We start from the raw sequence: 16464 nt of genomic DNA on the forward strand, positions 1-16464 counted from the left end.
AAGATCCTCATAAACAAGCTGTGGATGGGCTGGATGAGCAGACAGCAATGTGGACTGAAAACTGGCTGAAGGGCTGGGCTCAGAGGGTGGTGATCAGTGGTGTAAAGTATATTCGGAGGCCAGTAGCTAGCACTGTACTCCAAGGGTCAACACAGTATCCAGTCCTATTTAACATCTTCGCTAATGGTCTGGACAATGGGACAGAGTGTGCCCTCAGTGAGTTTGCTGGTTGCACAAGACTGGAGAAGTGTCTGATATGCCAGAAGGTCATCCTGCCACCCAGAGGGACCTTGACAGCCAGGAGAAATAGGCAGACAGCAACCTCACAAAGTTCAACAAGGACAAATGTGAAGTCCTGTAGCCATGGAAGAACAGCCCCATGCACCAACATTCTGGGGGCAACCCAGCTGGAAAGCAGCTTCGCAGAAAAGGACCTGGGGGTCCTCGTGGATCTTATTAATGTACACAAACACCTGAAGGGAGGGTGCAAAAAGGATGGAACCAGGCTCTTTTCAGTGGTGCCCAGTGACAGGACCAGAGGCAATGGGCACAAACTGAAAAACAGGAGGTTCCCTCTGAACATCAGGAAACACTTTTGCACTGGCACAGGTTTCCCAGGGAGGTTGTGGAGCAACCCTCCTCAGAAATAATTTTTAAAAGGTCTAGACAGAGTGCTAGGCAACCAGGTCTACATGGGCCTGGTTAAGCAGGGAAGTTGGACCAGATGACCATCAGAGGTCCCTTCCAACATCAACCAGTCTATGATTCTGTGAATCTGAAACGCAGCCTTCATTTAACAATAACTATCCAGAAAAGACCTACAGCCAAACATCGCAAGTGTTACATCTGAACAACTGCAGTGGATTAAGCAGGATTTGCCTTTCTTTAGAGACCCTCCAACTGAAACGTGTATCTACTTTCAAAAGAAAGTTATTTTCCTTCTATATTTATGTACACATTTGGTCTTAGCTTTATAAATAAAAAAATAAATTTGAGACTCTGCTAACATAAAAACTCAGAAATAGTCAAGCTATTGTAAGACTTGGAGAAGGCTCATGAACAGGAGACTGACCTAACACATGTGGATAAAAAAAAAAAAAAAAACTATTTTGCAAGTACACAGCACAATACAGTTGAAAAATTAATTGCTAGTGAAGGCCATTGCCTGCAGGAATATTTTTTTCTGAAGAAACCTTATTGGTAAGAGCAGAAGACAGCCAGTAAAGCAGGTAAAGAAGTACGGGAGAGAAGATTATAATTTCTTATGCAGGACATAAGAATGTATTTTATGCCTACAAGATAATGAGTAAACTAAAGGTAAAATAAACTGAAAACGTGTATGGTCACATATGAACATGGTCTTAAACTGAAAGAGGCAGAGTGCAAACTGATACAAGTTCTCATCAGATTACCCCAACCAAGAAGGATGAAAACTCTGTGCTGAATATGTAGGTAATGCTGGCAAAGACAGGTTTATAGAAAGTCTTTGGCTTTTCAAAATTGGCACTAAAACCTATGGACCACATTTCCCCAAAAATGTGGTCAATATTTGTGAGGAACTAAGAAAGTATGAGCCACGTAGCATGAGGAAGTTAACAGACCTGTATTCTACTCATAAGTCTGAATTATGTGAAAAAAAACAAAAATTACCACAAAAATGGGGCCTGCTTATAGAAGATGAAGATATCCTAAGCAATATTCTTCAAAGAAGTGAATTATTTATCTTATAAGCTCAGTGGCATGAAAGCCCTGTGATGATAGAATGGTGACTGTCCCTATGTACTCTGGTAAATGTGGAAAGGACAAATTCAGCTGACAAGAACACTCAGATATTGATTTTCTGCAAGTTTGAATTTACAGTTTTTCAATTTATACTTTGAGAACCATCACACATTCTATACAGAGAGCTCTCATACACAACAAAGGACAGAAATGTGTTTTAGAAAGACAGTCTAACCCTCAAATTTAGTACAAGATAAAAGGTGGAAAATTCAGCCTAGGTATTAAAGCCAATGTGAGAGTTTCATTTACCTAATCTACATTTTTTTTTTTTTCTCCAATGGGACTAATAGCGATGGTTGAAGACAGGTGGTAGTTATTCTGGCCAGCCCTGGCAGCTGCTGCATTAGAAAACAATGATTTGTGATTCCCTACTCTTGCCCTGTTTTCTCCCCTGTGCCCAACTGTACATTTCAGCACTGAGAAGGGTGAATGTTGATGCAGTCCCAGTTCTTGGGAAAGGGAAAATAAAATTTCCTGTCACTTCTGGTGCAGCAAAGAGGTTGTTCACCTACATTCTCCCAGATTTGAGGTCCTGATATAAAAAAATTCATGCACTCCTACCAACAAAAAAAGCAGCTGGAAAACCATTTCACTACATGTAAAACTTCTTTCATGGCTGTTATTCTGCACTATGCTACATTTCCACACCATTACAGATCTCACCGTCTCAGCAGGTACTCACAGGGTGTGCAAATTCACCATAGTTTCTCTCTCTTCTTACATCGCCTAAACTCTATAAAGCATTCCCAGCATGACCCTCCACTAAAACTTTACCATGCAGAAATCTTGTCAAGGTCATACACATCAAGTAAGCACAGTTCTAAACATAAAAAACCCAACAGCTTTTCTTCTGAAGCGCTGACACACGGTCCCTATTCACTGTCTTTGCTATTGCAGACTGCTGGCTACTGAGAACATATCCCAGAAAATTTAAAAAAAAAGAGTCTAACATTTCACCATAGACCATTGAGAGATCTAGAGGAGCTCTTCCATGCCATCTCTGTTGGTCTTGTTAACTTTACAGCAAGCCTCATTCTATTTACCTTTTTCTCAAACTTAACTGCAGGGATTTAAATGATTATGTGAAAATCTCAGCTTTCATTTCTGTACTTTCTAGTTTCAGTGAAAAGCTGTAGAGAAAACAATATGAAAAGCTATGTTGTACCCTGAGGAATTCTCACATCCCTAAAATAAAACAAAGACCTTCATCTGTTTTTCAAAGTGTCATAATTTTTAGCCAAACTTGTTATACTGTAGACTGAACAATGATGTTTAGATATCATGGTTAGCAACAGTATGATCTACACACATTTTTCATTATAGATATTTCTGAGGCATCTGTCAGTATGGTTCCTAAGCACCTGCTGTATGCTAATATCACCATGTATTTGTCTAGTAGTTTCCACAAAAAATCATGCATGCTATATACACACAGAACTGCACAAAGCTGATTCTCTGGTAAAACAAACAAACAAAAAACCCCTCAACATAGAATGATTGCTGTTGTCTTACTGGTATTTTACCATTTACATCTGACACATCCATGTGCTGTAAATTTGCCTACACATTTACTTATAACTACAAAACATAATACTCATTTAAAGCTCCTTATCCTTGTTTTGGACACTTCAAATAGGTTTTTGATACTGTGACCTCAGCTTTACATTAGTAGAAAGAGTTTTGCAACTGTTTCATGAGGCGTAATAAGTTACTAACCCAAGACAATCTCTTTAAAAGGTGAAAATATCTAATACGTGTTTGTATTTATATGACATTTCTGTCAAACTGTTATAATGTCATGTAAAATGTTTGTAATGTAACTGATACAGGTAACTAAAGTTACTAAAATATTGGCTAATTATTATTATTTAAAACACTGGCTAAATTAAGACCTCAGGTACTACAGCCCTGATCAATCTTGAGTTCTACAGTGTTCAAAGGATCAAAAAGGCTGCATATGGCACAAATAAATTAAGTAGAACCACCACATCCACAAACTGTTTTCTTTAGCTAAAATTGCAACATTTAACTTGCAAAATTTTGACCACTCACAATGGACTGCTGCTAAAACAAATTCAGGTCATCAAGAACACCAATGCACCAAGCGTGGCTTTTTCCTTTTGCCTTGAACTTGCCTTTCCCTGCCTTGAACCTGAGAAACTTCGCAACTGAACTGTTGTTATGCAGCATATTCAGACCATTGGCTCTTTGCTGGATATTCCTGCCTACTCGCGCTATTTTACTCTCCTGGTGGAAGACGCAATACAATAAGCAATGCCTCAAAACCACATCCTTTTCATCCATAGAATAAAGTCAGAGTGTATTAACTAAACTGCATTAAAGCAGCATGGGCAATCAAAAAAGATTATTCATCCGATGGATGAAATTAAAATTACCATAGCCTCTATCTACTCTTTTTTTGGTCATAGTTTAACCATAGTACTCTCGCAATTCATAATCTGAATCATTAAAAACACATAGGTTGGACTCACATGTAATCTCCTCCTGCTATTAGGTAATACCTAAAAAGATCTTATGCAAAGCAGCAAAGTTATTTGATCTACTTCTGTCCTTAATTACAACTGCTCACCAACAATGATATTCAAGAGGATAAATTCTGAAATGATTTTGTGGTCAGGGTAGTCAATGCTGAGGCCACTGACCCAGTTACTACTGCCGCTGGTACCTGTTATCCCCAGATACAGGAGTAACTTTTCCTTGGGGCACCTGGGTGCCAGTAAACACAGCTCTGCTGGTGATGGGCTATATGTTATCAGTCACCTTTAAACATTCTCCTCTTACGTCACCCTGAGGTGATGAGAGAATCTTTGTGAATATTTAAACAGATTGTGACAAGTGCAAACAGTTCAATTTATCCTTATCTTCTAACTTTGCTGTCTGAAACATTAATTCCTACAACACAAAACATAATTCCTTTCACTTTTGCAGCACCGTTAGTACACAGTAAGCAACTCCTTCATGGAGGTTCAGACATCTGCAGCAAGAAAAGGTAACGTGCCTCAAGATAATTTGAAAAATCTTACATACATGTCCTAGAATGAGGCAGCCCTGCCTCGCTACATGTGTGCTGGGACTATTGTTTCCAGTAGGATAAAGTCAGCATTAATTAGCAAATTTCCTGGTCCCTTCATAGCCACACAGTCTTATAACAAAGAAGTCTGATCACCAAAGCTATACGCACCGACTTGTTTTCAGCCCCAAGTGGGAACGAATGTCGTGAGATACTGCTGGTGGGAGAGGAGCATTAGAAACCTCACTAACATGCTCAGGGCCAGAGGAAGTACAAGCTACATGTTTCAGTGGAGCAGACAAGGATTTCTGTTTTCAAGGGAAGACACAAGCCTGCTTAGAGGCTTTTAAAGAAAGTGTTAGGTTTTATAGGAATTACTACCAACACTGCTGAATGTTTTACTCAAAGCTCTTTGTAAAAAAAAGTGTGTGGAAAATTAATCTTGCAACTTTTTCTAACAAAAATATCAGCTGTACTAAAATATTGACTAAGCCAAGTAAGAGAGCACTACTGAACGAGAGACACAGTGAGTTAAATCAAATTCACACCAACACTTTTTAAAGTTTAAGTGAATGATAGTTTTTCTGTTGCTGGTGTGGTGGTATAGGACCACCTGCAGCAAACACCCAAATTATTGTTAGAATTAGTTGCAAGCATGAGGCTTTCCCTAAACTGCTGCCTGGCATGCTTTGATTATGCAATGAAGGAGAGAAGACTGTCGTGAGGGAAGAGGCAGCAAGAGGCCGAGGAAGAGCACCGCTGGATTGCATCTGCTTTCACTTGTTCCCTGCGCTGGGGTTACAGGCACATTTCCACACTGGAAGAACAGTGACACACGGGCACTATCACCCTCAAGTTTGGGGCCAGCATCTCCATTTAAAGTATCCATTAAAAGTATCTCCATTTAACATCTGACCTTTCTGTCACAGACGAATCACTACTACCTGTCAACCTTGCTGCTTCCTCATCCATCAATGGTTCAGCTCATCACATAACAGAGCAGCTCAATACGCACCTAAGCTTTTGTGAGCAAAGCCAAAGCACTTTTCCCTTCATAGAGAAAGATGATAAAAAGAGGTTTAGTATAACAGCAGAACGGTGCATACTACAATAGATGCTACCAGCCGTAGAACACACTTCTGCCTACCACCATTATCTAACAAGGTCTGATTATCTTAGGTCACTATTTCTCTCTGAGCACATATGTGGAAGGAAGCACCTTGGACTATACATTATTTACATGGGCTGCTAACACCTACCTGTTTGCACCTACTGAATTACTTTCCTGGGCACAGGAGCACCATGGGCAAACAATCCCGCAGGGGTGAGTGGCAGGGTTTTAAGAGTAGGATTTGCAGCGAGACTAAAAGTAACCAAATGCAGAAACAATGCATTAAAATACCAGGCAAAAAGTAAAGATTCTAAGAATAAAATAGGTTGCAAACCCACAACGTCCAGCGTGCAACAAAGGATGCCACCACTATCAATCCTCTTCTGCGTCATTAAAGGTCTATATAGAGTCACAGTTTCACAAGAAAAACTAAAACTAAGCTTTGCGCTTTTTTCTCCTGGGTAGCTACATGAACACTCCACACAGAGCTCTGTTTCACTACTGTTATTTCTAACTTTAAATGTTATCTGAAAGAGATCTTACTTTGGCTCCCAGCCCTGGAAGAAAGCAGGAATTCTTAGCTAACAAGGGCCTGGAGGTTTTACAAGACCACAGGGGTTTTCAAAATATTATTCCACTTTTGTAGCAGTCAAATAGATCATGTGCCAGATTCAAAGTGACATTTTATGGATTACTTTTAAAAGGTATTCAAGTTGTAACTTCAAGACTGCTTTAAGATACGCAAGGAGTTATTTAACTACAAGCCCATAGTCCATGTGATGACTACTATATTTTCATTGTTCTATAAAGGACTTCCTAAGAAGTTTGCATTTTTTCCAAAGACGAAAGACCCTTTAAAGTACTCTGCTTTTAATAACTGAAACACCTCACCCCTGAGCTGTAACCATTTGCTAGCATGCATTTTTGCTGAGTTTGTATTTCTATAGGCTTCGACAAGCTAAAAGGCTGCTATTATTACTAATGGCAATGCTACAATTGCAGGGACATACCTGCACAGGAAGGGGAAAAAAAAAAAAAAGAGTACACATCATATGCAAAAAAAAAAAGAATCACACCAAGAACAGAAGTTCATCTAACAGAGCCACCATTTTTTCCTTCCTACTCAGCCCAGCAAAACTCATAATAATCAAACAAGAAGTAGCCGAGCATCCCTTCTGTAATGGCTCCACAGCTCAGAAGGGGAAGCTCTAGCCATGGAAAACACCTCACTCAGATCTGAAATTCAGTATTTCCCCATCTCACACACCAGTTTGCAGCTCACACAAGAGTTATGAGAACATCATCATATTTCCTGATCAGACAGCAAAATCAACGTCTAGTATTTTTCTTTTTTAATCATGTTGCTGCACTGTCCCACATAATAAGCAAACTGAATTTTCTTTAACTAAAACATCCTGCCATTGAATTTTAAAGGAAAATCTTTGGAGTTTTCAAGTGAAATGTGCTAATAATCCTACACCTCAGTAAAACCAAAAATCTGACATGCTTTCACTCATTATCCCACTTCATACTTCCTATCAAAGCCAGTAAAAGAATTCCTCAGCCTTTATGTGCCATTTCTAACTGAATATACTACACGTCACTCTTGACTAGCTCATGTGATTCTAAAAAGACCCACACTGTTTTGAACACCAAGTCTACCACTAACACTGGAGTTCAACACACTTTAAATCACGAACGTATTTGAAAAGTGATACTCAAAGGAGCGTGGAGAGAAATGGAGACACACATTTCACTGGCCAGCAGCTCCAAGTCAACAGAAAAATAGAGCTAAAATAAATACAGCAGTGCACCACACTACAGCATATGTTAAACAGACCACAAAGAAATGACCTTACCTGGTCTTATTAAGTCATGCACAGAAAGCCTATTAAACAAGGGCAAAAAGTTTATCACTAAGTAACTTAAACTAGAAAAAAAAAGCACTTGCTTCAAGGTTAATATTTTTGTGGTATCTTACCAATTTTCTATTAGATATTGATTTGTAATTACATTTATTATATTTAACCCCAATTTTCTGGGTTAGGTTTTGTTGTTTTGCTTTTTTAAAGCCACTTTAGGAATAAATCTTGGATACTTTACTACTAAATATATTCCTAAATAACAACACATTCTTTGTTCATCGACACTACGATACCCACCACTGTAACTGTACTACAGTAAGAAATAACATTTGACTGTATTTTATAGCATAGTATTTAGCCAGAACATGCCACTGAAGAAGTGTCTTCCCAGCTTCAGGCAACTGTGTTGGTTAGTATCATGAAACATTTAGAGACCTGAAATAACGTTTCCTTTATAGCATAAACATTACCATATTTTTACTTCCATTACTCTTTATGTATGACTGTATTTATAGGATATGACTTTTGTAGCTCTAGATGCAAAATCTGCTATATTTAGAAACCCATGAACACATACAAAAAGTTCAGACTACTTTTTCCAACATACAGAATTACATCTATTACACTGCTCAGTCGCCCCTCATTAGGGTCCCTGGTTAAAACTAATGAAGCGTAGAAGGAACGACTCCATGAAATTCTGTAGACACTCATTAACCAGGCTGCCCAGCTCTGTCTCCCACGGCAATAACAATGGTGTGAATCTACAGGCACATTAGGAAATTATTGCAGGTTTTCTAAATAGTGTCCAGTCACTGACTGGAGCCATACTCAGCCTGATTTGTTAATAAGCACAGTCCCAAAGTGGAAGACATTGTTTTTGCCCATACAGATGTGGACCACACTGGCCCTTCCACAATCCAGAATGTCAACGTCACCAGCAGGATCTGTTTCTCTTTGAGTGGACTCTGGTGGTGTACCCTTTTAGTAACAGTGGCTCTCAGAACTAGAAAATATTGAATCTGCTTTTTTGCCTTGGTACAGAATTAAGGAAGTCCTTAGGTCCTGCAGGTAAACTGCAGATGGATGATGAACTTCAGAGCAAGAGGGTTTGTCTCATCCTGTGTAAAACCTAAGGGCGTACTCATTATACTATTGGTAACAGGCGAGAGGCTGCAAGACAATAAAGAGGGAAATGTTTCAACAATTAAAAAGAAATAAATTCAAGCACTATCCATACCCTTCACATATCAGTTATCTGCAAGCTGCTATGCAGCACACACCTTTGTAGTGCCTGCATTTGAGAAATTCCAGTTACATTGCAGCTGCTTCTCTCAATTCTTCTGTCTTTAAATAAAAACAGAACTGCTGCTGCCAGTAAATCTGCCTATACATGACAGGAAATCTGACAGCAAAACCTATGCCAATCAGCCAGCTACACTGAGTGTAAGTAGCAAGTCTTAAGGGTTCTGACATAAATTAAAATAGATTTAGAATCTTTTGAAGACATTAAAAATTAATTCACATTGAGGCTGTAAAGTGTGAAGATTTTCAGGTCTAAACACAAACTGGTAAGTTCTAAGCCAGAATGAAAATGCCACCCCAATCACAATATCACCAGTGCCATGCTGTAAAGCAGAGCCTGTCCTGTTCCATACGTTCTAAATTTTATAGCCTTTGCACGCCCTGAGGGACCAGTCACTAAAAGGTTATTTCAGAAATAAATTACTTTCTCCCTCGTGGCAAGTTTCTATGAAGTAAAAGCCTAATGTTGACACCTCCCCACAGCAGGGTATTTATTGTCTGTTCCAGAGAGGGCGAGCAGAGCTATGAATCTGATAGCAGTAACAGAGGCACAAAGCAGAAAACAAAAAATGAGAGAATTGAAAAAGCACAGCTGGGAACACTTCCTCTATACCACACACACCACCTCTAACCATAAGCACAAATAAAGACACCAAACAAGCCTTGTCCTCCCACTCCTTTCCTTATCTACTCATCCCTCTGTAAAAGATTCTTTTGAAAACTAAAGTCTGCTAGAAGAAAAATTAAAATCTTAATTATAAAGAGCAAATGATGCTTGAACAGATGAGCAGGCAGAGTAGACAAATATTTTCCAGCAGGCATGGTAGATAAATATTTTCAGGAAAGCAAATGTCTATGAAACCAGTCCTCCTCCTTGTGTAAGCCTGTTACTTTGGATAGATTCTCCTCATCAAAGCATGGATTCTAGGAACTTCTCCCTCTTCCACAAAACTGCCATCTTTCGCAGAACTGCTCTTTTTAGTAGAAAAATAACAAATAATACCCTAATTTTCTGCAACCCTTTCCTGAATTCTCTAACACCTGAACTTAGGGTGTGAAATACAAGCATTTAAATAATTTTCCTTTTCTCTCACAAGAAGTACGAAATTCAAAAGAACAAGATCAAAAGAGCAAAATTATTTATAGCCATCTACATGCTTATTCATCATGATGTTTCTAAATTGAGTAGACTTGAATAAGCAACACAATTCAACTAGAACATAAGTTGGAACAGCCATCAGTCAACATCCTTAAGTTTAAACAATCTGCCAGTAGACAGGAGAAACGAAGCGGAAAATACAAATATGATGCACAATCCCACAGACTGGGAATACTTAACACATATTAAGCAAAACCAAATGCCACTTACTTCAGACTTGGAGGACATGTTTTCCTCGATGTCAGAATCATTGGGATCTACAATATCATCAAACGGCGGCAGAGTAGGCGTCTTCCTTTCCAGTGCATCATTTTCAATTTTGACTCTCCCCACCTTGAGCTGAGATCTATCCTTTGTCTGTTTTTTCTCAGCTGAACAAGTAAGAATCAGTGGTGGGGCACTAGAAAAACTTTTAAATAACGAATCCGAGACACTTTTTTTATTTTTTTTTGTAGAAGGTTCATCAGAATCCAGAACAGAGGGCCTTTTTGTGGGGGTCTTCTTTTCTTGTTGCTGCCCACCTGTTATGGTAAGGATGGGGGTGTTTTCAGATTTTGGCTCCTTGGACATGGGTTTGGGTTCTTTGAAGGCCATCTTAGGAACTATTTTTTCATCTTTCAGTGGTTTGTTTTCTTTGGGTTTCTTAGAGGATTCTTTGGAAGATTTGTTGTGTTCCCTGGAAGGTTCTTTGAAGGCACTTTTATGTTCTTTCGAATCTTTAGAAGTTTTTTCCTTGTGCTCCTTTGTTGACTTGTGGGTCTTTGAAAAACTGTTACTACTGCTGCTGCTGTTGCTATTTGTGTTCAGAATCCTAGTCGGGTCCTACAAAAAGGAGACAAAAAATTTCACTTACTAAAAAAGAAAAGAGAAAGAACCATCTAAGCCCCAAAAGACAGAGGCAATATGGACAAATTATTCACATTAAAAACTTGGAACTGCAGGTTGAAAACCAGAAACTGCAAATACCTATATACAAATATAGACATACTCTATCATTATGGTCAACTTATCTGTTATGATGGGGTGGAACATGAGCAGTTACCACAGCCAATATCTGCAAGACAAGTCAGTTTTTATCTTAAGATTTAGATATGTCTCTTAAGAAACATTGTAAGATGAACACAAAGACAGTTTAGGAAATGTTAACCATGACCATCAGGTATCAGAGAGAAAAAAAAAAAATCATCATAAGGATAGATCAGGATATGAACCATATACATTCAGCAGAAGAACTTGAGTATCAAAGAAAAACATGCTCCTGATGCCATTTCAGGCAAAGTTTGACTTCTCTACTGTGATCCTCCCTCCAACTTTTAACAGGCCCTTTTCCTCATACACAAAACCAACTCTGGCTCCAGCCTGGCTACCAAAGACTTTATTTGACACACAACATCTCGACACTCAATGTGTTCTTATAGAAAAATACCTTTGCAAAAAATTATTTATTTTTATTTATTGCTCCCATCTCTGAGTATTTCATTGCACTTTTAAAAATTCAACTACTGTAAGTGAGAAGGGTTTCTGAAATGGTGATGACTCAGAGGTCCAATAAGATAAGCAAAAGCAGAAAGAGCAGAGCAGTATCATTCCTCACTCAGTTGAATGTGAAAAGTCAAAGTGGCAAGGAAAGTGGTAATCTGCAGCCACAACCAGCAATAATGAACTGAACCATCCAGAATGGGTTGTATGGGATCCTTTATTCTGAGGATTAACACCCAGGGATTTTTAAAAGATGAGGATAGCTCTAGCACTGCCCACTTTCACTGCAACTGCTAACACTGGGTGCTCAGCATCTCAAAAATACCCAGTATCCTATATGCACTGTTACAAACGCTGAACACCTGCAGCACTCTCTTCAGAAAAATGCTTCATTTTTATACTATTTCAAATCTGCAAAGTGACATTTCAGTTTACATGAAGCTCTGGTCAACAAGTTTAGGTTGCTTATCTTCTTCCATGCCGATTCTAAACATTTCTATCTATGTATTGCCTAGCATCTGAGAAACTTTAGAAAGAAACACTTCAACAAATACATTGCATATATCCATTGATTTCCATTCCCTTTTCCTAGAACAGAGGTACAAATGGCATAAAACTGAAAATAGTAAAAGCCTGAAATTGTGAAACACTAAAAACGTTTATATTGTGAAATTTGTAAAAATCTTACATACAGACTTATACTGAATACAACAACTTCAGTAGCAATACCAAGCTGAAGTAACAAAAACCCCATAGCTACTCAGAAAATATAAGTATGTAAAGTTTTATTCTCGATGAAAAAAGTCTTAAGGCTGTTAGCCCATGAACCTAGGAAACCAACCCTCCTTGACAGCAGGATATTCCCTAAGTGCTACATGCCATGCCAATGTCACACCCTCCAACTCTCAGACTTTCAAACCCATGACTGACAGAATAGGAATAGCTTCAGGGGAAAATAAAAAAAGGCAGTTCCATATTTTGTTTGATGCAAGACCAGCCCCAAAGGTTGGCATATGAACTAACTATTAACGCTTTTATCTTTATATCTAGTTCTATCATGCCAGAGATGTAAGTGTTGCCCTGGGGAGGAATAAGATATGTGCCATTAATAAACTAGATGGAGCCCTTATGTTTCTTTTATTTGTCTCCTTACCACATACTTAATATTGCTTCAAGAGGAGAGACTTATTTTAGTGGTTTTCTAATAGATGAGAGCTGTGAAACAGGTTCTGGGATGCAGTAGTATTAAAACGGTTAAGAACTTGAGATCTTTCTTGTCTTTTCAACTTTATAACCAGACTTCTTTCCTATTTCTAGAACACGGAAGCTGATGTTTTGACAAAAATCATAGTACAAGTGTAGGACATACTTCTGATAATAGACATATTTACACATACCTCTCTGTCAGGCTCTCTGAGACCTGTTTTTTCATTAAGACAGCCAACCCATTGCTTTTATATCTGCTTTCACTCTCCAGGTAAAAAAAAAAAAAAAAAAAAGGTATATTTTCTTATTTCGCAAGTTTCTGCAATGACCCTGACAGAAGCCAACAATGACTTCAAGGAAACAGCAAGAGGACTGTAAAATTCCTAAGACAGAAAGAGACCCAAATATGTTACCTGGTAAAATTATAATCAAAGCTAATGATGAATTCAAAAGGCTGGTGTGGATGAAATGTGGCTAAATACTCACACCATGTACAGCACAGGTCTCCCTGAAAACCAGAATTTTCTTATTTATCAAAATCTAACGGAGCGTTCAAATGTTTCTTTTCCTTCCCACCTTAAGAAGTGTTGCAAGGAATAAGAGTCAATTATGTATTTCTGCCAAGAGGGACAAATAAACCAGTCTTTTCTCTCAAATTCAAATATAAAATGGAGATTGTGGGTGTTTCACAATTAATATATTTACACACAATTGCTTACATTTCTGTATTCATCATATATTGAAGCAACCCAAGTGAATGCTAGACTTTGATACATTAAATAACAAACTTCAAAAGAATAATACAGGGGATTATATGCATGTTAAAAATACCTGCAGATGTTTTCTTAAGCCAAGTAACACCATGTACACATAATACTTCAGATACATAATCCCTTTCATAGAGCAGTACTAACAGATCTTTAAAAATCAATGTTCTAGAAACCAGCATAAAAGTCTAAGGTTTTACCAACTGAGAAAAGCTGTACTAGTGTGACTGTTGTGCACAACTTCTGCTCAGGTTTTGGCTAACACAGCTCATGCTAGGGCCTGATGTTTGCTGGGAGCAACAGGAGCATCACACAGGCAGGACAGGTGGCCAGAAATAGCTGAAGAGCCATTATGCAGCCACGATCACTTGCCAATTTCTGTCTCCTGCAGCCATCATCTTTGTCTGGCGGTTTCATCAGAATCTGCTAACTTATGGAGAAGATACAAATCAAACCTCCAAGCTGGGAGGTATGAAACAGCAGATTACCAAAAAAAAAAGAAAGAAAAAAAGCTTTTGAAGTTAATCCATCAGCAACTGGGTTGCTGAGGCGTGCTCTGTAGTGTGATACAGAGGATGCCCACACGGTGAGAGAGGAGGAAGGATGAGATGAGCACTCTCACCCTTAGCTAAGTAACCAATTTTTATTTTTTTTGCCCTTAAGTGCACTGATTAAAAGTTACAGGTTATAAATTATGAAACCTTGTGACTTGAGTGGTGAATAAGCGAATTCACATGACAGACCAGTCTGGGCAAGGGGGACTGAGCCCTGTCTGTCATGTTTACTTCTTAATGAGCTTATGAAATAAAGTTTAAAGCACAGAATATGTTGTCCTATAAATTTGAGAGACCCAAAAGGACTTCGACAGCTGCTCAACACGTAACGCACATGCAGTTTACAATACTTGTGTAAATATGAGGCAAAAAACATGGTATTGAAGTCTCTGTATATTTTGCAGGGTCAGATTCTGACTTCACACCAGAAAATGTAATTCCGAATTTGATTTAACATGAGTTGGAATAAGCAGAATGCTATGGGAATAACTTCCAACCTCTTCTGCTACTGACAGTCATTAGGAACCTAATTATTAAATGAAGTAGTTGGGGAGATGGAGTTCATTACATTTAATTAAGTCAAAACTGAGCAAATCGACATAGCAGTCTACTTACTCTGGGGTTAGTGATCACAAAAACATGCATTATTTTTATTTGCAATAAAAAAGCACCTATTCAAATGTTATGCCTGTTGAAATAATGTGTCAATCTTCAGCAAATGGACTGGAATTAGTCTCAAATATGCCTCCTGCTCTTAAAAGGAAAAGGGGAGGAAGATCTGAGAGGAATTACTTGCTCAAGGAAATTCAGATTTCTGTTGAATACAAAGGTTTTCATTATTGAATAAAAACACTAACTGATTTGGGAAAAAAACAGTACATTTTTTAAAACCTCCACAAATACTGTGGTATTCTTCTACTTGCAGGCTGTATGCTGGAGAAGAATCCACCTGCTGCTAGTTCTTCTTACATATTATTACTGCATCCCACATTTACAATGCTTTCCACACTTCAGCTTGTCCAGCCCACGAAACTATTATAACAATGACACCAGGAGAATTAGAAGCAGATAGAGAATTACAATGCTCACTGCTTTGACAGAGAAAGACAGAAAGGGGAGCATAAAACTTTTTTTTTTTCTGATCACACTTGGCAATAAGAGATTTTGGTTTTTTACTTATGAAGCTGACACTACAGCTCATTCCAGGAGACATAATCATCCTGACAAAACTAATCAAGATGTTTTTCTGTGAGTGTAATATTTAAATAATACAAACAGGCACAGTAATACAACTGATTTAAGAGCAACACGAGTATCTGTAGCTTGCAGCTATTTTTGTATTCTGAAAAACACGCCTAAAGTAAGATTTCATGTACCTCCGCCTGTCCTTTGTATTTCCAAGGCTAAAGCCTTGTTTCAGAATCACAATACTGTGGCTCACTAACACCAGTTCCATTAAATTCAACACAAAAATCACAGAACTTCAGAAATACAAATACTGTCCTGACTGCAATTCTCTAACTAGAAAGTCTATATTGTGCTTTGCAGTGGCAAATGGCTAAGCAAGTATTGTTGGGGTATGGGAGTATAAAACTAAACTTAAAGTTCACTTCAGTATTCACAGACACAATGCAAAACAAAACCAAGCCAAGCACATAAAGGGACTATTGCTGCAGCAGAAGAATCCTAAAATCATCTATCCGGTACAGACACCTGGAGTACACGCAGCCACAGTTTAGGTACAGACAACGTACACCCAAGAACTGTCAAGACTTTTCTACAGCTCCTGTTCTAGAGACATATCTAAATGAAATTTGGTCATGGAAATTGTTCCATTACTGGTGTTATTCCACGTAACAAATCCAAAAATCTGTTTACACATTGGTTGGAACTCACCTGCCCCTCAACCAAAACAAAAACCCTACAGACAAAAATCCAAGGGTTCTCAGCTCCAGAGACTGGAATTTATAATAAAAACCCAAACTTTTTTGTTACACTAAAACTAACATGATGTCATGTTTCCATTTCCCAAAACCAGCTGATGATCCCCAATAAGGCAGATATTTACAAGTATTTCTTTATGTGATACAAGAACAGTTGCCTATTAATGTGTGTTTTAAGGTGGACAGAAGGAGACAAGGATTCCTGAGGGAGAGGGAAAAATTGAATATTCACACCAACTGGCAAGAAACAGTATATTGATGTAAC

The 16464-nt window shown here is 38.3% G+C and overlaps 1 protein-coding gene across 4 annotated transcripts in view; it reads right to left on the reverse strand.

The window, feature by feature from the left end:
* Positions 1-16464, reverse strand: part of MLLT3 (MLLT3 super elongation complex subunit) — a 124815-nt gene that overhangs the window by 25705 nt on the left and 82646 nt on the right. For all 4 annotated transcript variants that reach the window (XM_065046222.1, XM_065046223.1, XM_065046221.1 and 1 more), the window contains one exon: positions 10461-11072. In XM_065046222.1, coding sequence (XP_064902294.1) covers positions 10461-11072 — 612 coding nt within the window. The remainder of the gene's footprint in view (positions 1-10460; positions 11073-16464) is intronic.

Source organism: Columba livia, chromosome Z, assembly GCF_036013475.1.
Source record: "Columba livia isolate bColLiv1 breed racing homer chromosome Z, bColLiv1.pat.W.v2, whole genome shotgun sequence".
NCBI lineage: Eukaryota > Metazoa > Chordata > Aves > Columbiformes > Columbidae > Columba > Columba livia.